Source organism: Biomphalaria glabrata, chromosome 5 (genome assembly GCF_947242115.1).
Source record: "Biomphalaria glabrata chromosome 5, xgBioGlab47.1, whole genome shotgun sequence".
Classification (NCBI taxonomy): domain Eukaryota; kingdom Metazoa; phylum Mollusca; class Gastropoda; family Planorbidae; genus Biomphalaria; species Biomphalaria glabrata.
This window is the reverse complement of record NC_074715.1, coordinates 30,019,827-30,045,488: the sequence shown is the minus strand read 5'-3', so window position 1 is coordinate 30,045,488 and position 25,662 is coordinate 30,019,827. Positions and strand designations below refer to the sequence as shown.

The 25,662-nt window shown below is 35.3% G+C and overlaps 1 protein-coding gene across 2 annotated transcripts; it reads left to right on the top strand.

Moving 5' to 3' along the window:
* Positions 1-268: 268 nt before the first annotated feature.
* On the top strand, positions 269-8,431 carry LOC106053651 (uncharacterized). Of its 2 annotated transcripts, XR_008777821.1 has the most exons (6): positions 269-396; positions 1,578-1,669; positions 1,826-1,979; positions 4,232-4,306; positions 5,099-5,125; positions 6,077-8,431. XR_008777821.1 is itself a non-coding variant. In XM_013209238.2 (5 exons), the coding sequence occupies exons 2-5, from the start codon at positions 1,916-1,918 to the stop codon at positions 6,223-6,225; spliced, it is 315 nt and encodes a 104-aa protein (XP_013064692.1). In that variant the 5' UTR covers positions 269-396; positions 1,826-1,915; the 3' UTR covers positions 6,226-8,431. The 2 variants fall into 2 exon arrangements, 1 of the variants encoding a protein (XP_013064692.1); XM_013209238.2 differs by lacking the exon at positions 1,578-1,669.
* The last annotated feature ends 17,231 nt before the right edge of the window (positions 8,432-25,662 follow it).

Here is a 25,662-nt window from a genome sequence, read left to right as displayed (position 1 = left end):
TTCTTGAAAGGTACATCTTTTCATTTCCTTGCGTTTTTCTGTAGGTTTTATTTCTTATATCGCCATCCTATTTCTTTATATCGCTTTCTCTTCTGTCTCTCTCTCACTCTATTTAATGACAAAACAAAAAAACAAAGAAAGACAACAGGATCTTAAGAAACCAAAGCTGATCACTGTGATCAAACTTTTAACATCTCCAGTTAAATTAAGAGAAAAAGAAAATGCGTGCGTAGCAATTCGCATCTTTTTCCATTTCAAAATGCGCACTCTGAGATGATGGTAGTGCACACATGAAACTAACAAATCACAAACTTGAGTTTGATGGTAGATTAAAGGTTTTAACTAAATGTGGATAAAATCAATTGAAAGATCTACATAGATTTTAAACGCTGCAAGGTAATGTCGTGGGAAAACATATGTTGGACACTCTTATCAGGGTTTCTTAACATCGCGGTCTGATTTTTACAGAAGGGACACTTTGCGTAAATTTTATAAAGGTTTTCTTAAATCATAAATGGGATCTAGTCTAGTCTAGTCTCTAATCCAGTTCAGTTCAATGTCTGGGAATTAATCTAGCTGTGGTATTAACTGTGGAATTAGCTGTGGAATTAGCTGTGGAATTAGCTGTGGAATTAGCTGTGGTTGGGATGATGTCGCTCCGGCTACTCAGCCTCAACGTGGCACTCGGTTGGAATCGGTCGTTAGAGGATACGATTAGACCAAAAGGAAAAAAAATATATATCCCCCCCCCCCCCCCCCCCCCGTGAATTAGCACTAAACAAACAAGGTTACAAAAACAGTTTGTGTGGAAACACAAACTCAAAATCGACCCCCGAAGTGGTCCACTCAGGCAGGAAAAAAAGGCAGGTTTCAATATTTTCAGAAAGAATATCATAATGAAATTCTATCAAAGACAAATGACAGAGAAAAATTAAGAAAGAAGATTGACAGATCCTGTGTGGTGCCCCAAAGGTCCAGCAGACCAAAGGATAGGTGAAAATGAATGTGAACTTAGAATTGAACCTGATCTAATTGTTTCGTAAAGAGTCAATCTCTTATTCAAAGCCTCAAGAAAGACACATTTCCGTAAAAAAAAATTCTTTTAGTTTTGTGTTCTGCGCTATCTGATGTTCATTCAAGCTCAAGTGATAATATGACAAAACGACTTATTAATTGTTGTTTTAAATTATGTCCAACTTATTTGAATAGTAAATATTTTTTTCTCTTTAAAATAAAGTTAACATTTTTTGTGTAAATGTAGTGTTAAGTATGACAGAACTTACATAACTTAGCAATACAATTGTAAACAAAATATTTTTTGACGAAAAATCTAAAACCATTTTCATACTTGCGTTATGACATGGCCGAATGCTGTTCCCTTATTAAAACGCCTCCAGTGTTTGTTACTAATAATAGTGAATAGTTATAAAAATGGTGTATTTTTATGAAAAAACTGCTTGCATAAATGATTTTAAAAATTAGATTTTTCTCTTTCAGAAAAGAAAAAAGTAGCCGTTGCATTAGAACTTTGAATGATCTAAAATATCATGATGTCCGATTTTCATTTTCTCTTCTAGTTTCTGAAATCTAAACGGGACGGACGGACGGACAGACAGGCCACACAAAACTAATAGCGTCGTTTCCCCTTTTGGGGACCGCTAAAAATTTGGTAAAATGTTTCTAATTGTATAGATTTATTATTCTTAGTCTAGATCTATTAAAAATTTAATGACATGACTGGTCCAACCAAATTGAAACTTTTGTTATTTAGGATAGATATTCGCAGGACTTATTTCTGAAACTTTTCTGATGTCTTGAATCAAAGGTTCAACAATGTTCAGAGATTTTCTCAGACGAAGCCACCCACCAACACAGAAGAGACTATCAGAGCTAAACTTTTGGTAGACCTAAAGCAATGACCACTCACGCACCCCTCCATGTCAAACCGAAAACAACAGAAGAATTCGCCTTAGATCATCGTGAGTAAAAGGATTTGTTTCGTTTTATCACCACACAGAATCAGTTCTTTTAGATTTCAATCACTATTTGGACGTGTCCTTTAGTCTCTAAACAGGTTCTCTTCAATTGACTTCTGAGTTACCAAATGGAATCATTGAAAGTTTGATTTAGTCTAAATACATTTGAGTGACTCAATTACATCGATTGCTTCCGTTTAAATCACCATTAATAAACCGTTCCTTGAGGTTGGCTATACTCTTAAGAAACTTGTATAGTTTGTCCTCTTTAGTGTCTCTTCTTGACAAAAAAACACTCCGTAGGGAGAAACAAGCAAAATACAACAATAACTTTAAAAAAAACAAAGCTTATATTTAGTGCATCAATTAGTTTGGATCAGTCATGTCATTAAATTTGTAATAGATCTAGACAAATAATAATAAATCTGTGCGATTAGAAATATTTTTAGCATTTTTTTGGGGGGACGCCATTTCACGCTTTTAGCTTTCTCAATACTCTATGATCCTATCACTTGTCTGAACAAGTTGAAAAGGGGTATCTAGGTGATCGCTTTTTTAATATGTATTATATATTTAAAAAGTGAGCGACCTGAATTCGAACTCGAGAGCTAAAGGTTACACAGACTCCTCCAGCCAATACGGTAACCACTGTGCCAGGAAGCTGCTTGTGAAAAAATGTTTTATAGTTAGTTACAAGCTTTCTGTCTACAAACAATAAAGGGAACTAATTCAACTTATATCACCTTATCAGTCAAATAAAATTTCTTTCCCTTGTTCAAGATACCAAACAAAATAATAAAAAGCTTGAATTTCCGACAAGGGGGTTGCGGATTCGAATCCTGGTGAAGACTGGGAATTTTAATTTCGGGATCCTTGGGCGCATTTGAGTCCACCCACCTCTAATGGGTACCTGACATTAGTTGAGGAAAAGTAGAGGGGGTTTGTCGTTGTGCTGGTCACATGATACCCTCGTTAACCGTAGGCCACAGAAACAGATGATCTTTACAAGGTCTAAAAGGGGAACTTTACTTTTTTTTTTAAACTAACTTATTGGTTTATTTCGTTTTATAGATTCTTAGGTTAGCGTGGAAAAGAAACGATTGTGCAAAATTATTTCAACTTGATCCGAGATAATTGTGGGAGAAATAACGTGTACAAACGTTTGACCAGACAGACAGACAAATAGACACACAGTTGATATAGGCTTTGTAAAGACAAAGTGAGTTAATATATACGCTTTTTTTTTCATACAGTGTCATCGCACGAAAATGACCTAGTTCATAATGACTCCAAATGATTATATTTTTAGAGGATTCATCAGAATATGCAACATAAGGGCTACTGAAGATGAAATGAACTAAAATACTATCAATTAAAAAAAAAACAACTAATCCAGATATGGGAGGCGCAATGGCAGAGCGGTAAGGCGCTTGGCTTTCCAAACAGGGGGTGAAGACTGGGATTTTTAATTTCGGGATCCTTGGGCGCCTCTGAGTCCAGCCAGCTCTAATCGGTACCTCTGAGTCCAGCCAGCTCTAATGGGTACCTCTGAGTCCAGCCAGCTCTAATGGGTACCTCTGAGTCCAGCCAGCTCTAATGGGTACCTCTGAGTCCACCCAGCTCTAATGGGTACCTGACATTAGTTGAGGAAAACGTAAAGGCGGTTGGTCGTTGTGGTGTGGACATGAAACCCTCGTAAGCCACAGAAACAGACGACCTTTACATCATCTGCCTTGTATACCACAAGGTCTGATTAGGAAACAAGTAAACAATACGTTTGGTGAATAACTAGCACACTTAGTGTGTTCATACATCTGAGAAAGTGGTGAATAACTAGCACACTTAGTGTGTTCATACATCTGAGAAAGTGGTGAATAACTAGCACATTTAGTGTGTTCATACATCTAAGAAAGTGGTGAATAACTAGCACACTTAGTGTGTTCATACATCTGAGAAAGTGGTGAATAACTAGCACATTTAGTGTGTTCATACATCTGAGAAAGTGGTGAATAGCTAGCACACTTAGTGTGTTCATACATCTGAGAAAGTGGTGAATAACTAGCACATTTAGTGTGTTCATACATCTGAGAAAGTGGTGAATAACTAGCACATTTAGTGTGTTCATACATCTGAGAAAGTGGTGAATAGCTAGCACACTTAGTGTGTTTATACATCTGAGAAAGTGACAAAATAATCTAACAGTGACATTGACATGATAGACATTTCTGAAACATTACTTTGTCTTTTTTTCACAGACAGCATACTCACGACTATCATATTAGCTTCACTACTGACTGTTTCGTTGGCTGCTTTTTTAGTCATCTTCTGCAGTAAGTGGAAAGTATTTCCCATTCAATCTTGTGTCTGTTCATTGTGTAAGCATGAACACATTTTAACCATTCACACTAGAGACATTATTTTACTTTCTTAATATGTTTGTATTGAAAATAGAGTTTCTTGATTGACACTAAACTCTTACAAGGGCTCATTCTCCTCTCCTTAATATGTAGTATCCAATTATCTCCGAATATCTTCTCTTTCGAAGGAATTTGCGTATATTATAAAGATAAGATATGCTGTTTATATTATAAGATAAGATATGCTGTTTATATTATAAGATATGCTGTCCGATTACTTGAATTTTGTTCCCCATGCAACACTTTCAGCATCGTTTCAGTTCACGCCAATGAACTGGAGATCTCCTTGGATTGCCTTCAAGGAGATCATTGTCTGTTGCTGTCTTATTGTTCCCTCTTTACATTTCAAGACTCCTTCCAATGTGTGTGTCCCAAGACCTGTTCATAGAGTCTCTGATTTATCACGTGTCTTGTTGACTAGGGGGCAGAAGGAATTGTTCGAATGTGATCTGAAATAAAAGAATCCAATGTCCTGGCTGAAAAAATAAGACACTGTGAATATTTGATCAAACCTTTGATTTTGGGCCATTAGTTTTCTTATGCTTCGTATTGACTCAAGCTGCAAGTTTAGATGTGAAATCAATCTTTTTGTTTTTCAGAGTAAGTTCAAAATTGTGAATGATGGAACCAGTTTGTTTTTTTCGTTTTGTTTAGAGTGTATTTATTTAGATGCAAGATTGAAAATGTATTTAATTTTTTTTTCAGAGAAAGAAAAATTGTGTTGTTTTAACCGTAAGTATTAGAAAAGTCATTTGGAAACGTTTCCATAGAAAAAATATGAGCAACTAGGTTTTCCTTAACTCGTACAGAAACACATCAGGAAACACAAAGCACAACTACTTTGAAGAGACTGACCCAGTAAGGCACAACGTTAGCCTTCAAACAAGAAAAACATTAAAAATTACATTTTTAAAAAAGACAATACCTCCCTTATACAATACCTCCATAATACAATACCTCCCTTATACAATACCTCTTATACAACTTAAAATTAAATTAAATTAAAAAAAACTAATTTTAAAGAAATATTTATTTTATAATCGGGTATCGAACCCATGAGTTTGACACCATCAGATGCATGAACGTCTTTTGATGAATATTTACCAATTCAGCCATGTGGGAATTCAAACTTTTGTGATTATTTACTGATTTAGTGGACATCTAAATGTAATACTTTACCTAGACTTCTGATTTAAAACTCTTAAGATTTAGTCTAAATCTAAATCTCCTTCTAGATGTAATCTATATTAGATTTACGTAAGAAAGTATTAGTAAAGCTTAGATATTCTTTCAATAAAATTGGAGCAATTTTAAATTTACTCGTATCGTATAAATTCGGAACATCATGGCTGACTGCGAAATGTTTTTTTTTCTTTTTAAGTCTAGTCAAGCCAAGTTTACACATTTGGTTATTTCTTTACTTTAAAAATTATAATGGCTAAACTCACAGTTTTCCGAGCTAGTGATTTTTTCTCAGTGATTTAGTCCCACGTCAACTGTAAAATTCATAGGAAAATCGTTAGAGCAGTATTTGAGACCAGCGTCCGCCCTCCATGAAGGAGTGACTTGTATACTGGTCTTGTAAGAATGGTTGTTTGTTTCTTTTTCATATTTTGTTTTGTACACTTAAATCTTCTCGTTAACTAATGTAACACTTCTCTGCTGTTGTTCTCTCCCCTTCAGCTGGTAGACGTTCCAGGTTTACACTCATTGATCTCATCTCTTCCCCCGTTGACCCTCCCCTCAAGCCATCTACAACGTCGTTAATCTTCAATTTCACCAAGAAATTCGAGAAAGAGCATGTGGTCAAGAATCGAGGCACCGATGTGTAGTAGACAATGAACCGTGAAACTAAAGCGAGGCTTGCTGCCCGTGACCATATCAAGAAGATAGCCGGACTTTGTTTCGTTCAGACTTATGTATATTCGATGTTACAAAACAAATTATTAAATGAAATGTTCTCTTGTTGATTGTTTTCCAAACAAAATGCATTCTCTTGGTTTCTTTACATTTTAATTGATTAGAGATGAACTAAGGCAAGTATAAGAGTATACTATATAAGAGACTTGGCATATTTTCTCCAACATCTTCTGTCTCTACAACAAATATAAGACTGTCATCTGCTTCTCAAAAATAGATTTAATGTATTTGAAAAGCTAGAAACAAATAAAGGTCTTTCGTTGTTCCATTCTCTAACTCTAGTTTATAAACTAAGTTACTGTCTTTCGTTGTTCCATTCTCTAACTCTAGCTTGTAAACTAAGTTACTGTCTTTCGTTGTTCCATTCTCTAACTCTAGTTTGTAAACTAAGTTACTGTCTTTCGTTGTTCCATTCTCTAACTCTAGTTTGTAAACTAAGTTACTGTCTTTCGTTGTTCCATTCTCTAACTCTAGCTTGTAAACTAAGTTGCTGTCTTTCGTTGTTCCATTCTCTAACTCTAGCTTGTAAACTAAGTTACTGTCTTTCGTTGTTCCATTCTCTAACTCTAGTTTGTAAACTAAGTTGCTGTCTTTCGTTGTTCCATTCTCTAACTCTAGCTTGTAAACTAAGTTACTGTCTTTCGTTGTTCCATTCTCTAACTCTAGTTTGTAAACTAAGTTGATGTCTTTCGTTGTTCCATTCTCTAACTCTAGTTTGTAAACTAAGTCCAGGTCCAAAAAGAACAAAAGCAACTCCTTGCGTCTAGAGCGCACTAATCATCCTAGAAAAAACATACTATCCAAATCCAGTTAAATCTGACGAAGAAAGAGGCAGCACTGGTGGTCATTAATGTTATGAAAGTCACATTCTATATCACTATAGCTCACATACGTTTGTAATCAGCGTATTTAGAAAGAAGTCGCGGATTTTTTTTCGTCCCCCAAAACTAGTCAACAGAACAATGCCCTAGAGTCCGTAGAAATGTGATTGTGTTCTAGCATCCAGTCGAGATGAATTGCCTTAAAAGAAGGCATTTACAATGTTTGTTTTCCTTTCTTGTTGCATACGCCTCTGTTCAAAACGGTAAACATTTGGAAAAAATCCTACATAGTACATGAAATGAAGTCTCTTACTTTAAATATTTTAAATTCTGAAACATCGATGACAATGCCCTTTTTCTTTTTTTTTTTTTTATATTCAAATCTATGTTTATCACTACAATAAAATTAAAGAACTGTCGCGAGCCATGCAAAGCTTACGTGTATCGTCAAAGTTCACGAACGACGGTCACATTTCTTTTTTTCAGAAAAACTTTTTGTGTGAGAGTTGATAATGACTCCAGAAAACTTAAAGTGTGAGAGTTGATAATGACTCCAGGAACTAAATGTGTGAGAGTTGATAGTGACTTCAGAAAACTAAATGTGTGAGAGTTGATAGTGACTCCAGAAAATTAAATGTGTGAGAATGACTATGTTACAGCAATCAATTGTGTGAGAGTTGATTATGATCTTTATTATTCCACGAAACTCAGTTTGCTAAGTGTTTATATTAGATAGACATGTGTGTTAATATTAATTTAAACAATAGACTCTTAATTACTAGGAAATAATTATTATTTGTGTCAGGCATACAATTCAAAATGATAAAACTTACCGTCAATGTCTATGTGTCAAACGCAACTCTTCCTCAGCTCCCGACCAACGCTCGATGAATACTTTGAACTCGGGTCAGACTCCTGCACTGGCCCCCTGTAAATCTAAGGCCTCGATCTCTTCACTAAAGGAACTAGTCCAGAGGCTCTCAACCAGAAGTTTCTCTTTACGATCTAATATCGACAAAACAATGGAAGTTTCTTCTTCACACTGGGCAGGTACTGAAGTGTGAGGATCCCTGCAATCAATCTTAGACAATAAAAAACTGTATCAATAAATGTAGAGACATTTGATTGATAAGATAATTGATTAGATAAAAGATTTTAAGATTCACCCATACTTTTCACAGCACTTTAATAGTAATATGTTCTTTCGATTTTGTCCACAATTTTGAAAATGTCAAATGAAAACAAACAAACAAAAAAGTTTATAGCCTTCACGCTTAACTGTGAAAAATTTCCTGAATAAAAGGGTCAAGAAATAATTACTCTGTTTTCTCTTTGTCTGTTTGTTCATTTGTTTTGTTTGTTTGTTGTTGTTTTTTTTTTCACTTTTTTCCATTGTAATTGAATGTGTGTCTTGTTCTGATTCTAAAAGTATTATAGTACCATTTTTAAACGAGATCAGGAAGAAGTCGTTTCTTTGCTAATAATGAATTTGTATTTTTCCTAAAAGAAATAAGACATTGCAGAGTTTTGCACTACGTGAATGTGTGGCAACGTGAATGTGTGGCAACGTGAATGACGTGAATGTGTGGCAACGTGAATGTGTGGCAACGTGAATGTGTGGCGTTGCGCCGATTTGTTTTCTAAACCAACCAACGCCAGAACTCGCCGTTAGCCTCATTAAAAACAGCGCTGATCGATCTACTTTTAACTTCACATCTCTAGCGTGAGTTCGACACAATATGCACAGAGTTAGTCAGATAGCAATACAATGACGCGTCCTACACAGAACTATTTAAGAAGTTGAGAAGGAGCGGCATAACAGTGGTATTGACCGAACATGTTTTAGCCAGTTATGTTAATTTAAAAATGTGTTTAGTTTTTTAATCGACCTGTCAACCATTTTCACTCATCCAATTGTTGCCTACATTTGAATACAAGCTAATGCTCTAGGACAACGCATGAATCAATTTTAAAAAAACAACAAGATTACAAAGAGAGTTTGTGTTACACAAACTCAGAGGCGGTCCCCGTCGAAGTCGGATCCCTGTCGGATCTGCATATTCGCAAATAATATTTAAGAGGTGATTTAATTTTGATGGTCAAAAGTAATAATGTTTCAAAGATTCATTTGCCGTAAATTTAAATTAAATAAAAAATAGTAGATTAGTTTTAGTATATTAAAACATTGCAATATTGATCAAAACGTTTGAAAATGAAAAGCTACACTTTTTTTTTTACACTTTAAGTTTAGAAATTGAAATTCAACATCTTAATCTAGTCTATTTTAGACATTCTAGATCTAGACTCTAAAATAATTTTAATTAGAATATAAATCCAGATCTAGATATACTGTAATAAAAATCTAGATCTAGTTTTAAAAAATCTAGATTAGATCTAAATCAAGATATCATTCCTTTATTAAACGCGAGTCACATAACGAGGCTTAATAAACATTACTATACCGAGTTCTTTTTTCATTTCATTTGAAGAATTAATTCCATATAACGTCATAAGGAAAAAAAACACTACGTCACACGGCCTAGCTAGACTAAAAATCACCTTAATCATTACGAGCCATTTATCGAGTATTCATAGACATTGGTGCACCGAGAGTGTTCTTTTAGCATTTCTTTTAAAGAATTCATTCCATATGACGTCAAAGGTAAAAAAAAACAACACTACGTCACACGGCCTAGCTAGACTAAAAATCACCTTCATCATTACGAGCCATTTATCGAGTGTTCATAGACATTGGTGCACCGAGTGCGTTCTTTTAGCATTTCATTTAAAGAATTCATTCCATATGACGTCAGAGGGGAAAAAAAAACACTACGTCACACGGCCTAGCTAGACTAAAAATCACCTTCATCATTACGAGCCATTTATCGAGTGTTCATAGACATTGGTGCACCGAGTGCGTTCTTTTAGCATTTCATTTAAAGAACTCATTCCATATGACGTCAAAGGAAAAAAAACACTACGTCACACGGCTTAGTTAGACTAAAATATGTTTTCATTAATACGAGCAATTTTTCGAGGGTTAATAGACATTAGTGCACCGAGTGCGTTCTTTTAACATTAGCCTACATTTAAAGAGTCCATTCATATGACGTCAAAGAAAAAAAATTCCATTACCTCACAATAGGCTAGTACCGGTACCATAAAAAAAATGTCTTTATTTACACGAGATATTTAACAAGGGTTCATAGACATTGGTGCACTGAGTTCTAATAGAATTTATTTAAAAAGGATCAAAGCCACATTGTTTTGGCGTTTTGTCTGTCAGTCGGTCTGTCCGTCATCTTTATATAAAAAAAGAACCACTAAAAGTTATTAAAAATTGATTAACCTTTATTTTACGTTTCAAAACATCGCAATAATTTTTAGGTATGAACACAGTTGAAAAGTTTATATAATAGATTGTTCCGGATGTTTGTATAAATAGTAAAATAAAAAGAGAATTTCAGATAAATGTAATACCGTTAATTAAATTTTTTGGATGGTCTCGTATAAAAATTAGATGTACTACAGCCATGTGGAGAGATTTTCATACCTTACTTTGGTGTTTGGATTCTGTTTTCCTTAAAGATCGGAACATAATATTAACGATAATTAGATTTTTACATGTTTTAGGTAGAAAGTTAAATGTACTGTAAGAGAGTAGTGAGTTAAAATATTTTTCATAAAAATCCTTAAAAACATTATTTCGTAAATGAGAAGATTATTTGTTTATTAATTAGAAGAGGGAGTTCAAACAATTATTTGGCGTTAGTAGATTTTTAAATAAATTCGGAAATTTCTGGCGACGATTTGTAAGAAACAAAATCCGGAACTTTCTTTATCGATTACAAAACTTCTATGTTATGTTTTAGCAAGAAAATTAAATGTCTAAAAAGTAATTTTCAGTAATCAATTCTAGTAAATTACTTTTTTTTTAAAGCCCTGAACAACCTATTGTCGATATTTTTAAAATTTGTTTAACGATGAAAATACAGAACAATTTGATATTGATAACCAAATTATAGTGACGCATTGTCAAATAATATAAGTGTAATATTAGTAAATTATGCGATTTCAAACAATCATTAGGCATAATTCATGTTTTATAAAACAATATCCGGAACATTTTTACACTTAATGAAATATAAGTCAGTATAGAGATTTTGATTTAGCATTAATATGCTATTTACATAAAAAACGGAACAACATATTATTGATAATGTGTTTTTGCAACGTTTAAGCATGGAAATTGAATGTAATATAAATTAGAAGAGCAAACAAACATTTGTTGAGGTTGATTAGTTTTGCACAAAAAAATCCGGAACAATCAATTTTTAGATACTTAAAATCTATTGAGATGTTACGGGAGGAACATTAAAGTGTAAATCAGATTTTCAATAGCTTTTAGAGTTCTAGTTTTTTTAATCTAATCGTGACGGACAGACCGACCAACAGACAAAACGCACAAAAATAATCTTCTTTTATTCGGATGGGGGCACTAAACAAAAAAATAAATAAAATCTGATTTTTTAAAAAAGTTTAAGGAATTGGTTTAGTAACTGATCATGTAGCGACGTTACGCTACTGCACGAAAATCGCTGCATAAAAAGTCCATTAAAAAAATGTGTGTGATATTTACATACAAAATGCATTATTAGCCTTTATAAACAAGCAGAAATGTTTTCTTTTAATTTTAGCAGCTAGTTGATCAGAAAAAACATCTTTAACTATTATTTATATTTGTTGTAAACATTTCCTGTACATTTTTAAAATATATTTGACTTAGTGATACTGAAAATACACAACAAGTGTCCATCATTGTTAGCATATTGTAACATTGCCTCCCTTACATTTACGTAATTGTTTTAGAATTGGTGTATTTTTATGAAAAAAATCGCTTGCATAATTAATTTTATAAATTAAACGGTTTGCTTTTAGAAAACCAAAAGTAGCCGTTGCACCTAAACTTTTGAAGCCGCATTTAATGATGAAATAATATTTTTCATATCTCTTCTAGTTTTTGAGATCTGAGTGTGACAGACGGACAGACGGACATTTTGCACAAACCTAATAGCGGTTTTTTCCCCTTACGGGGGCCGCTAAAAAAGGGAAAAAAAATCAATTTATCGTAAAAATATTTTTTTGTATAAAAGTGGAAAATGTAGTACGCTAAGGGGAGGTAACCTTGTGTTGAGGCTGGACTAGAAAGAGAAGTTAGAGCGAACTACTAGAAGGAGACTGAACATCCAAAAAGACAAAAACAACACTTATATTAAAACGCACTATAAAGTAGAACAAAATTAAACTAGTTAAGTACCCATAAAAAATCCTTTCCGTCTTTATACAACTGACCAACCTTTAAATGTCGGTTTCTTACGCTTAAATCATATCTTGTATGTCGGTTTCTTACGCTTAAATCATATCTTGTATAATACAGACGTTACTTCAAAAAAGATGATGATTACGTCCTACGCGTCATGCATTTAGTCATGCATATTAACCAATGACTTAAATTCTGCCAAGTCACTGGTTTTCCTGGCTAGCTCAGGCAACCCATTCCATGCTCTAATAGCACTAGGGAAGAAGGAGTATTTGTACAAATTTGTCCTAGCATATGGGACGAGGAATGTGCCTTTATCTTTGTGTTTTTTTGAGTATTTTATTAAATTTTGTATTTGAAGATTATGGTTCAGTGTTTTATGTATGATTGCCACTTTACTTTTAAGTCTTCTATCCTGAAGTTTTTTAAATTTAGAGACTTTATTAAAGGTGTTACTCTAGTCAAATGTGAATATTTGTTTGTTATGAATCTCACTGCTCTATTTTGTGTCTGTTCCAGTTTCTAAATGTCTTCTTGATTTGAGGGAATTCATTCATATTAATAATAATGGCAATGTCTTCAATATCAAAGTACACATAGAAGTGCTATATCTCACATAGAAGTGCTATATCTCACATACAAGTGCTATATCTCACATAGAAGTGCTATATCTCACATAGAAGTGCTATATCTCACATAGAAGTGCTATATCTCACATAGAAGTGCTATATCTCACATAGAAGTGCTATATCTCACATAGAAGTGCTATATCTCACATAGAAGTGTTATATCTCACATAGAAGTGTTATACCTCACATACAAGTGCTATATCTCACATAGAAGTGCTATATCTCACATAGAAGTGCGATATATCACATAGAAGTGCTATACCTCACATAGAAGTGCTATATCTCACATAGATGTGTTATATCTCACATAGAAGTGCTATATCTCACATAGAAGTGCTATATCTCACATAGAAGTGTTATATCTCACATAGAAGTGCTATATCTCACATAGAAGTGCTATATCTCACATAGAAGTGTTATATCTCACATAGAAGTGCTATATCTCACATAGAAGTGCTATATCTCACATAGAAGTGCTATATCTCACATACAAGTGCTATATCTCACATAGAAGTGTTATATCTCACATAGAAGTGCTATATCTCACATGGAAGTGCTATATCTCACATAGAAGTGCTATACCTCACATAGAAGTGCTATATCTCACATAGAAGTGTTATATCTCACATACAAGTGCTATACCTCACATAGAAGTGCTATATCTCACATAGAAGTGCTATATCTCACATACAAGTGCTATATCTCACATACAAGTGCTATATCTCACATACAAGTGCTATATCTCACATAGAAGTGCTATATCTCACATACAAGTGCTATATCTCACATAGAAGTGCTATATCTCACAAAGAAGTGCTATATCTCACATAGAAGTGCTATATCTCACATAGAAGTGCTATATCTCACATACAAGTGCTATATCTCACATAGAAGTGCTATATCTCACATAGAAGTGCTATATCTCACATACAAGTGCTATATCTCACATACAAGTGCTATATCTCACATAGAAGTGCTATATCTCACATAGAAGTGCTATATCTCACATAGAAGTGCTATATCTCACATACAAGTGCTATATCTCACATACAAGTGCTATATCTCACATACAAGTGCTATATCTCAAATAGAAGTGCTATACCTCACATAGAAGTGCTATATCTGACATAGAAGTGCTATATCTCACATAGAAGTGCTATATCTCACATAGAAGTGCTATATCTCACATACAAGTGCTATATCTCACATAGAAGTGCTATATCTTACATAGAAGTGCTATATCTCACATAGAAGTGCTATACCTCACATACAAGTGCTATATCTCACATACAAGTGCTATATCTCACATACAAGTGCTATATCTCACATAGAAGTGCTATATCTCACATAGAAGTGCTTTATCTCACATAGAAGTGCTATATCTCACATAGAAGTGCTATATCTCACATAGAAGTGTTATATCTCACATAGAAGTGCTATATCTCACATACAAGTGCTATATCTCACATACAAGTGCTATATCTCACATAGAAGTGCTATATCTCACATACAAGTGCTATATCTCACATAGAAGTGCTATATCTCACATACAAGTGCTATATCTCACATACAAGTGCTATATCTCACATAGAAGTGCTATATCTCACATACAAGTGCTATATCTCACATACAAGTGCTATATCTCACATAGAAGTGCTATATCTCACATACAAGTGCTATATCTCACATACAAGTGCTATATCTCACATAGAAGTGCTATATCTCACATACAAGTGCTATATCTCACATACAAGTGCTATATCTCACATAGAAGTGCTATATCTCACATACAAGTGCTATATCTCACATACAAGTGCTATATCTCACATAGAAGTGCTATATCTCACATAGAAGTGCTAACAGGTATACCTGATGACAAGCTTACTTTTGAAGTACGGAGTACCCCAAGGATCAGTTCTAGGCCCAGTACTGTTCACTATGTACACATATCCACTCAGCGGTGTCATACGGCCAACCGGCATCTTATACCATTTCTTTGCCGATGACTCACAGTTATACGATTCATCAGTACCCTCAGAGGTGTCGCATCTGGCAGAGAAAATCAGTAGTACCGTTGCAAGGGTGAGCGATTGGATGGTTGAAAATAAACTCAAGATGAATGAAGACAAGACAGAAATAATTAAGATTGGCACTAGGAACAATGTCTCAAAAGTTGAAAGCACAGATTCTCTCTTTATCACGAACTGCCATGTTCCTTTTGTCCATGTAGTGCGGAATCTTGGAGTTTTCTTCGACTCAACACTATCTTTCGACCCACATATAAATCAGCTCTGCAAAGGTCTTTATCTGCAGCTGCGCAGATTAGGCCAGATCCGACCATATTTAACAACGGAGTCAACAAAAACGCTAGCTGTGGCATTCATACTCTCCCGCCTTGACTACTGCAACGCCGTGCTAACAGGTATACCTGATGACAAAATAGCCAAACTGCAACGTATACAGAACAACGCCGCTCGAATAGTCCTTAAAAAAACTAGACAAGATTCTGCTACTACGCTCTTGCGCACGCTCCATTGGCTTCCCGTGAAAGCGAGAATCGATTACAAGGTCGCCACACTTTGTCATCAGTGTATATATAACAATGAGATGCCCTTGTACCTTAGCGAACTGATTACTCCATATGTCCCCCAGAGAACCCTGCGCTCAATGGACTCAACGCTTTTAGTAGTGCCACGTTTCTCCCTCAAAAGCTACGGTCTGCGTGCTTTTTCAGTTCACGGACCAAAGGTTTGGAACTCACTCCCCATTGATCTCAGACAGACAACATGCTATACCACTTTTAAGAAGAACATTAAGACCTACTTGTTTAAAACTTTTTTAGATTAACTGTTGTTCTAGCAGTTGTGTTTTCGTCGGTAATGTTGTTACAGCGCCTTGAGCCTACATTTTGTTTGTTAACAGCGCTTTATAAATAAAATTATTATTATTATATATCACATAGAAGTGCTATACCTCACATAGAAGTGCTATATCTCACATAGAAGTGCTATATCTCACATAGAAGTGTTATATCTCACATAGAAGTGCTATATCTCACATAGAAGTGCTATATCTCACATAGAAGTGTTATATCTCACATAGAAGTGTTATATCTTACATAGAAGTGCTATATCTCACATAGAAGTGCTATATCTCACATACAAGTGCTATATCTCACATAGAAGTGCTATATCTCACATACAAGTGCTATATCTCACATAGAAGTGCTATATCTCACATAGAAGTGCTATACCTCACATAGAAGTGCTATATCTCACATAGAAGTGCTATATCTCACATAGAAGTGCTATATCTCACATAGAAGTGTTATATCTCACATAGAAGTGCTATACCTCACATAGAAGTGCTATATCTCACATAGAAGTGCTATATCTCACATACAAGTGCTATATCTCACATAGAAGTGCTATACCTCACATAGAAGTGCTATATCTCACATAGAAGTGCTATACCTCACATAGAAGTGCTATATCTCACATACAAGTGCTATATCTCACATACAAGTGCTATACCTCACATAGAAGTGCTATATCTAACATAGAAGTGTTATATCTCACATAGAAGTGCTATATCTCACATAGAAGTGCTATACGTCACATAGAAGTGCTATATCTCACATAGAAGTGCTATATCTCACATAGAAGTGCTATACCTCACAAAGAAGTGCTATATCTCACATAGAAGTGCTATACCTCACATAGAAGTGCTATACCTCACATAGAAGTGCTATATTTCACATAGAAGTGCTATACCTCACATAGAAGTGCTATATCTCACATAGAAGTGTTATATCTCACATAGAAGTGTTATATCTCACATAGAAGTGCTATATCTCACATAGAAGTGCTATATCTCACATAGAAGTGCTATACCTCACATAGAAGTGTTATATCTCACATAGAAGTGCGATACCTCACATAGAAGTGCTATATCTCACATAGAAGTGCGATATATCACATAGAAGTGCTATACCTCACATAGAAGTGCTATATCTCACATAGAATTGCTATATCTCACATAGAAGTGTTATATCTCACATAGAAGTGCGATACCTCACATAGAAGTGCGATATATCACATAGAAGTGCTATATCTCACATAGAAGTGCTATACCTCACATAGAAGTGCTATATCTCACATAGAAGTGCTATATCTCACATAGAAGTGTTATATCTCACATAGAAGTGCTATACCTCACATACAAGTGCTATATCTCACATAGAAGTGCTATATCTCACATAGAAGTGCTAACAGGTATACCTGATGACAAGCTTACTTTTGAAGTACGGAGTACCCCAAGGATCAGTTCTAGGCCCAGTACTGTTCACTATGTACACATATCCACTCAGCGGTGTCATACGGCCAACCGGCATCTTATACCATTTCTTTGCCGATGACTCACAGTTATACGATTCATCAGTACCCTCAGAGGTTTCGCATCTGGCAGAGAAAATCAGTAGTACCGTTGCAAGGGTGAGCGATTGGATGGTTGAAAATAAACTCAAGATGAATGAAGACAAGACAGAAATAATTAAGATTGGCACTAGGAACAATGTCTCAAAAGTTGAAAGCACAGATTCTCTCTTTATCACGAACTGCCATGTTCCTTTTGTCCATGTAGTGCGGAATCTTGGAGTTTTCTTCGACTCAACACTATCTTTCGACCCACATATAAATCAGCTCTGCAAAGGTCTTTATCTGCAGCTGCGCAGATTAGGCCAGATCCGACCATATTTAACAACGGAGTCAACAAAAACGCTAGCTGTGGCATTCATACTCTCCCGCCTTGACTACTGCAACGCCGTGCTAACAGGTATACCTGATGACAAAATAGCCAAACTGCAACGTATACAGAACAACGCCGCTCGAATAGTCCTTAAAAAAACTAGACAAGATTCTGCTACTACGCTCTTGCGCACGCTCCATTGGCTTCCCGTGAAAGCGAGAATCGATTACAAGGTCGCCACACTTTGTCATCAGTGTATATATAACAATGAGATGCCCTTGTACCTTAGCGAACTGATTACTCCATATGTCCCCCAGAGAACCCTGCGCTCAATGGACTCAACGCTTTTAGTAGTGCCACGTTTCTCCCTCAAAAGCTACGGTCTGCGTGCTTTTTCAGTTCACGGACCAAAGGTTTGGAACTCACTCCCCATTGATCTCAGACAGACAACATGCTATACCACTTTTAAGAAGAACATTAAGACCTACTTGTTTAAAACTTTTTTAGATTAACTGTTGTTCTAGCAGTTGTGTTTTCGTCGGTAATGTTGTTACAGCGCCTTGAGCCTACATTTTGTTTGTTAACAGCGCTTTATAAATAAAATTATTATTATTATATATCACATAGAAGTGCTATACCTCACATAGAAGTGCTATATCTCACATAGAAGTGCTATATCTCACATAGAAGTGTTATATCTCACATAGAAGTGTTATATCTCACATAGAAGTGCTATATCTCACATAGAAGTGCTATATCTCACATACAAGTGCTATATCTCACATAGAAGTGCTATATCTCACATACAAGTGCTATATCTCACATAGAAGTGCTATACCTCACATAGAAGTGCTATACCTCACATAGAAGTGCTATATCTCACATAGAAGTGCTATATCTCACATAGAAGTGCTATACCTCACATAGAAGTGCTATATCTCACATAGAAGTGCTATATCTCACATACAAGTGCTATATCTCACATAGAAGTGCTATACCTCACATAGAAGTGCTATATCTCACATAGAAGTGCTATACCTCACATAGAAGTGCTATATCTCACATAGAAGTGCTATATCTCACATAGAAGTGCTATACCTCACATAGAAGTGCTATATCTCACATAGAAGTGTTATATCTCACATAGAAGTGCTATATCTCACATAGAAGTGCTATACGTCACATAGAAGTGCTATATCTCACATAGAAGTGCTATATCTCACATAAAAGTGCTATATCTCACATAGAAGTGCTATACCTCACATAGAAGTGCTATATCTCACATAGAAGTGCTATACCTCACATAGAAGTGCTATACCTCACATAGAAGTGCTATATTTCACATAGAAGTGCTATACCTCACATAGAAGTGCTATATCTCACATAGAAGTGCTATACCTCACATAGAAGTGTTATATCTCACATAGAAGTGTTATATCTCACATAGAAGTGCTATACCTCACATAGAAGTGTTATATCTCACATACAAGTGCTATATCTCACATAGAAGTGCTATATCTCACATAGAAGTGCGATATATCACATAGAAGTGCTATACCTCACATAGAAGTGCTATATCTCACATAGAAGTGCTATATCTCACATAGAAGTGTTATATCTCACATAGAAGTGCTATATCTCACACACAAGTGCTATATCTCACATACAAGTGCTATATCTCACATAGAAGTGCTATATCTCACATAGAAGTGCTTTATCTCACATAGAAGTGCTATATCTCACATAGAAGTGTTATATCTCACATAGAAGTGTTATATCTCACATAGAAGTGCGATATATCACATAGAAGTGCTATATCTCACATAGAAGTGCTATACCTCACATAGAAGTGCTATATCTCACATAGAACTGATATATCTCACATAGAAGTGCTATATCTCACATAGAAGTGTTATATCTCACATAGAAGTGCTATACCTCACATACAAGTGCTATATCTCACATAGAAGTGCTAACAGGTATACCTGATGACAAGCTTACTTTTGAAGTACGGAGTACCCCAAGGATCAGTTCTAGGCCCAGTACTGTTCACTATGTACACATATCCACTCAGCGGTGTCATACGGCCAACCGGCATCTTATACCATTTCTTTGCCGATGACTCACAGTTATACGATTCATCAGTACCCTCAGAGGTGTCGCATCTGGCAGAGAAAATCAGTAGTACCGTTGCAAGGGTGAGCGATTGGATGGTTGAAAATAAACTCAAGATGAATGAAGACAAGACAGAAATAATTAAGATTGGCACTAGGAACAATGTCTCAAAAGTTGAAAGCACAGATTCTCTCTTTATCACGAACTGCCATGTTCCTTTTGTCCATGTAGTGCGGAATCTTGGAGTTTTCTTCGACTCAACACTATCTTTCGACCCACATATAAATCAGCTCTGCAAAGGTCTTTATCTGCAGCTGCGCAGATTAGGCCAGATCCGACCATATTTAACAACGGAGTCAACAAAAACGCTAGCTGTGGCATTCATACTCTCCCGCCTTGACTACTGCAACGCCGTGCTAACAGGTATACCTGATGACAAAATAGCCAAACTGCAACGTATACAGAACAACGCCGCTCGAATAGTCCTTAAAAAAACTAGACAAGATTCTGCTACTACGCTCTTGCGCACGCTCCATTGGCTTCCCGTGAAAGCGAGAATCGATTACAAGGTCGCCACACTTTGTCATCAGTGTATATATAACAATGAGATGCCCTTGTACCTTAGCGAACTGATTACTCCATATGTCCCCCAGAGAACCCTGCGCTCAATGGACTCAACGCTTTTAGTAGTGCCACGTTTCTCCCTCAAAAGCTACGGTCTGCGTGCTTTTTCAGTTCACGGACCAAAGGTTTGGAACTCACTCCCCATTGATCTCAGACAGACAACATGCTATACCACTTTTAAGAAGAACATTAAGACCTACTTGTTTAAAACTTTTTTAGATTAACTGTTGTTCTAGCAGTTGTGTTTTCGTCGGTAATGTTGTTACAGCGCCTTGAGCCTACATTTTGTTTGTTAACAGCGCTTTATAAATAAAATTATTATTATTATATATCACATAGAAGTGCTATACCTCACATAGAAGTGCTATATCTCACATAGAAGTGCTATATCTCACATAGAAGTGTTATATCTCACATAGAAGTGCTATATCTCACATAGAAGTGTTATATCTCACATAGAAGTGCTATATCTCACATAGAAGTGTTATATCTCACATAGAAGTGCTATATCTCACATAGAAGTGTTATATCTCACATAGAAGTGCTATATCTCACATAGAAGTGCTATATCTCACATAGAAGTGCTATACCTCACATAGAAGTGTTATATCTCACATAGAAGTGTTATACCTCATATAGAAGTGTTATATCTCACATACAAGTGCTATATCTCACATAGAAGTGCTATATCTCACATAGAAGTGTTATATCTCACATAGAAGTGCTATATCTCACATAGAAGTGCTATATCTCACATAGAAGTGTTATATCTCACATAGAAGTGTTATATCTCACATAGAAGTGCTATATCTCACATACAAGTGCTATATCTCACATACAAGTGCTATATCTCACATAGAAGTGCTATATCTCACATAGAAGTGTTATATCTCACATAGAAGTGCTATACCTCACATAGAAGTGCTATATCTCACATAGAAGTGCTATATCTCACATAGAAGTGCTATATCTCACATACAAGTGCTATATCTCACATAGAAGTGCTATACCTCACATAGAAGTGCTATATCTCACATAGAAGTGCTATACCTCACATAGAAGTGCTATATCTCACATAGAAGTGCTATACCTCACATAGAAGTGCTATATCTCACATAGAAGTGTTATATCTCACATAGAAGTGCTATATCTCACATAGAAGTGCTATACGTCACATAGAAGTGCTATATCTCACATAGAAGTGCTATATCTCACATAGAAGTGCTATATCTCACATAGAAGTGTTATATCTCACATAGAAGTGCTATATCTCACATAGAAGTGTTATATCTCACATAGAAGTGCTATATCTCACATAGAAGTGCTATATCTCACATAGAAGTGCTATACCTCACATAGAAGTGTTATATCTCACATAGAAGTGTTATACCTCATATAGAAGTGTTATATCTCACATACAAGTGCTATATCTCACATAGAAGTGCTATATCTCACATAGAAGTGTTATATCTCACATAGAAGTGCTATATCTCACATAGAAGTGCTATATCTCACATAGAAGTGTTATATCTCACATAGAAGTGTTATATCTCACATAGAAGTGCTATATCTCACATACAAGTGCTATATCTCACATACAAGTGCTATATCTCACATAGAAGTGCTATATCTCACATAGAAGTGTTATATCTCACATAGAAGTGCTATACCTCACATAGAAGTGCTATATCTCACATAGAAGTGCTATATCTCACATAGAAGTGCTATATCTCACATACAAGTGCTATATCTCACATAGAAGTGCTATATCTCACATAGAAGTGCTATATCTCACATAGAAGTGCTATACCTCACATAGAAGTGCTATATCTCACATAGAAGTGCTATACCTCACATAGAAGTGCTATATCTCACATAGAAGTGTTATATCTCACATAGAAGTGCTATATCTCACATAGAAGTGCTATACGTCACATAGAAGTGCTATATCTCACATAGAAGTGCTATATCTCACATAGAAGTGCTATATCTCACATAGAAGTGCTATACCTCACATAGAAGTGCTATATCTCACATAGAAGTGCTATACCTCACATAAAAGTGCTATACCTTACATAGAAGTGCTATATTTCACATAGAAGTGCTATACCTCACATAAAAGTGCTATATCTCACATAGAAGTGTTATATCTCACATAGAAGTGTTATATCTCACATAGAAGTGCGATATATCACATAGAAGTGCTATACCTCACATAGAAGTGCTATATCTCACATAGAAGTGCTATATCTCACATAGAAGTGTTATATCTCACATAGAAGTGCTATATCTCACATAGAAGTGTTATATCTCACATAGAAGTGTTATATCTCACATAGAAGTGCGATATATCACATAGAAGTGCTATATCTCACATAGAAGTGTTATATCTCACATAGAAGTGCTATATCTCACATAGAAGTGCTATATCTCACATAGAAGTGCTATATCTCACATAGAAGTGCTATATCTCACATAGAAGTGCTATATCTCACATACAAGTGCTATACCTCACATAGAAGTGCTATATCTCACATAGAAGTGCTATATCTCACATAGAAGTGTTATATCTCACATAGAAGTGTTATATCTCACATAGAAGTGCTATATCTCACATAGAAGTGCTATATCTCACATAGAAGTGCTATACCTCACATAGAAGTGCTATATCTCACATAGAAGTGCTATACCTCACATAGAAGTGCTATATCTCACATAGAAGTGCTATATCTCACATAGAAGTGCTATATCTCACATAGAAGTGCTATACCTCACATAGAAGTGCTATATCTCACATAGAAGTGCTATATCTCACATAGAAGTGTTATATCTCACATAGAAGTGCTATATCTCACATAGAAGTGCTATATCTCACATAGAAGTGCTATATCTCACATAGAAGTGTTATATCTCACATAGAAGTGTTATATCTCACATAGAAGTGTTATATCTCACATAGAAGTGCTATATCTCAGATAGAAGAGCTATACCTCACATAGAAGTGCTATATCTCACATAGAAGTGCTATACCTCACATAGAAGTGCTATATCTCACATAGAAGTGCTATACCTCACATAGAAGTGCTATATCTCACATAGAAGTGCTATACCTCACATAGAAGTGCTATATCTCACATAGAAGTGTTATATCTCACATAGAAGTGCTATATCTCACATAGAAGTGCTATACGTCACATAGAAGTGCTATATCTTACATAGAAGTGCTATATCTCACATAGAAGTGCTATATCTCACATAGAAGTGCTATACCTCACATAGAAGTGCTATATCTCACATAGAAGTGCTATACCTCACATAGAAGTGCTATACCTTACATAGAAGTGCTATATTTCACATAGAAGTGCTATACCTCACATAGAAGTGCTATATCTCACATAGAAGTGTTATATCTCACATAGAAGTGCTATATCTCACGTAGAAGTGTTATATCTCACATAGAAGTGCTATATCTCACATAGAAGTGCTATATCTCACATAGAAGTGCTATATCTCACATAGAAGTGTTATATCTCACATAGAAGTGTTATATCTCACATAGAAGTTCTATATCTCACATAGAAGTGCTATACCTCACATAGAAGTGCTATATCTCACATAGAAGTGCTATATCTCACATAGAAGTGCTATATCTCACATAGAAGTGCGATATATCACATAGAAGTGCTATACCTCACATAGAAGTGCTATATCTCACATAGAAGTGCTATATCTCACATAGAAGTGTTATATCTCACATAGAAGTGCTATATCTCACATAGAAGTGCTATATCTCACATAGAAGTGTTATATCTCACATAGAAGTGTTATATCTCACATAGAAGTGCGATATATCACATAGAAGTGCTATATCTCACATAGAAGTGTTATATCTCACATAGAAGTGCTATATCTCACATATAAGTGCTATATCTCACATAGAAGTGCTATATCTCACATAGAAGTGCTATATCTCACATAGAAGTGCTATACCTCACATACAAGTGCTATACCTCACATAGAAGTGCTATATCTCACATAGAAGTGCTATATCTCACATAGAAGTGCTATATCTCACATAGAAGTGTTATATCTCACATAGAAGTGCTATATCTCACATAGAAGTGCTATATCTCACATAGAAGTGCTATATCTCACATAGAAGTGCTATATCTCACATAGAAGTGCTATATCTCACATAGAAGTGCTATATCTCACATAGAAGTGCTATATCTCACATAGAAGTGTTATATCTCATATAGAAGTGCTATATCTCACATAGAAGTGCTATATCTCACATAGAAGTGCTATATCTCACATAGAAGTGTTATATCTCACATAGAAGTGTTATATCTCACATAGAAGTGTTATATCTCACATAGAAGTGCTATATCTCACATAGAAGTGCTATACCTCACATAGAAGTGCTATATCTCACATAGAAGTGCTATATCTCACATAGAAGTGCTATACCTCACATAGAAGTGCTATATCTCACATAGAAGTGCTATATCTCACATAGAAGTGTTATATCTCACATAGAAGTGTTATATCTCACATAGAAGTGTTATATCTCACATAGAAGTGTTATATCTCACATAGAAGTGCTATATCTCACATAGAAGTGCTATACCTCACATAGAAGTACTATATCTCACATAGAAGTGCTATACCTCACATAGAAGTGCTATACCTCACATAGAAGTGCTATACCTCACATAGAAGTGCTATATCTCACATAGAAGTGCTATATCTCACATAGAAGTGCTATACCTCACATAACTAAGCAAACTTAGTTGCGACCTGCATATTTTTCCAAATTTCGTGTAGACAAAGCTGTTGTCTAACCTTTGTGAGACCTCTCCAGCTTTAGAAGTAATGAATGACAGATTTTAAAAATATAACATTTTTTACCCAGCGTAATTCATCCCTGCCCACGAAAACAACAACAACACCTGGTTGTTAAGCGAATATATTAATCTACTCAAAGTATATAACAATTCTTCAGATAGGCGTGTAGTTCCACACTTAGGTGACAATGTGCAAAGAACATCTGTTTATTTATTAAACTAGTTCATACATTAGTTTTACAAGCAA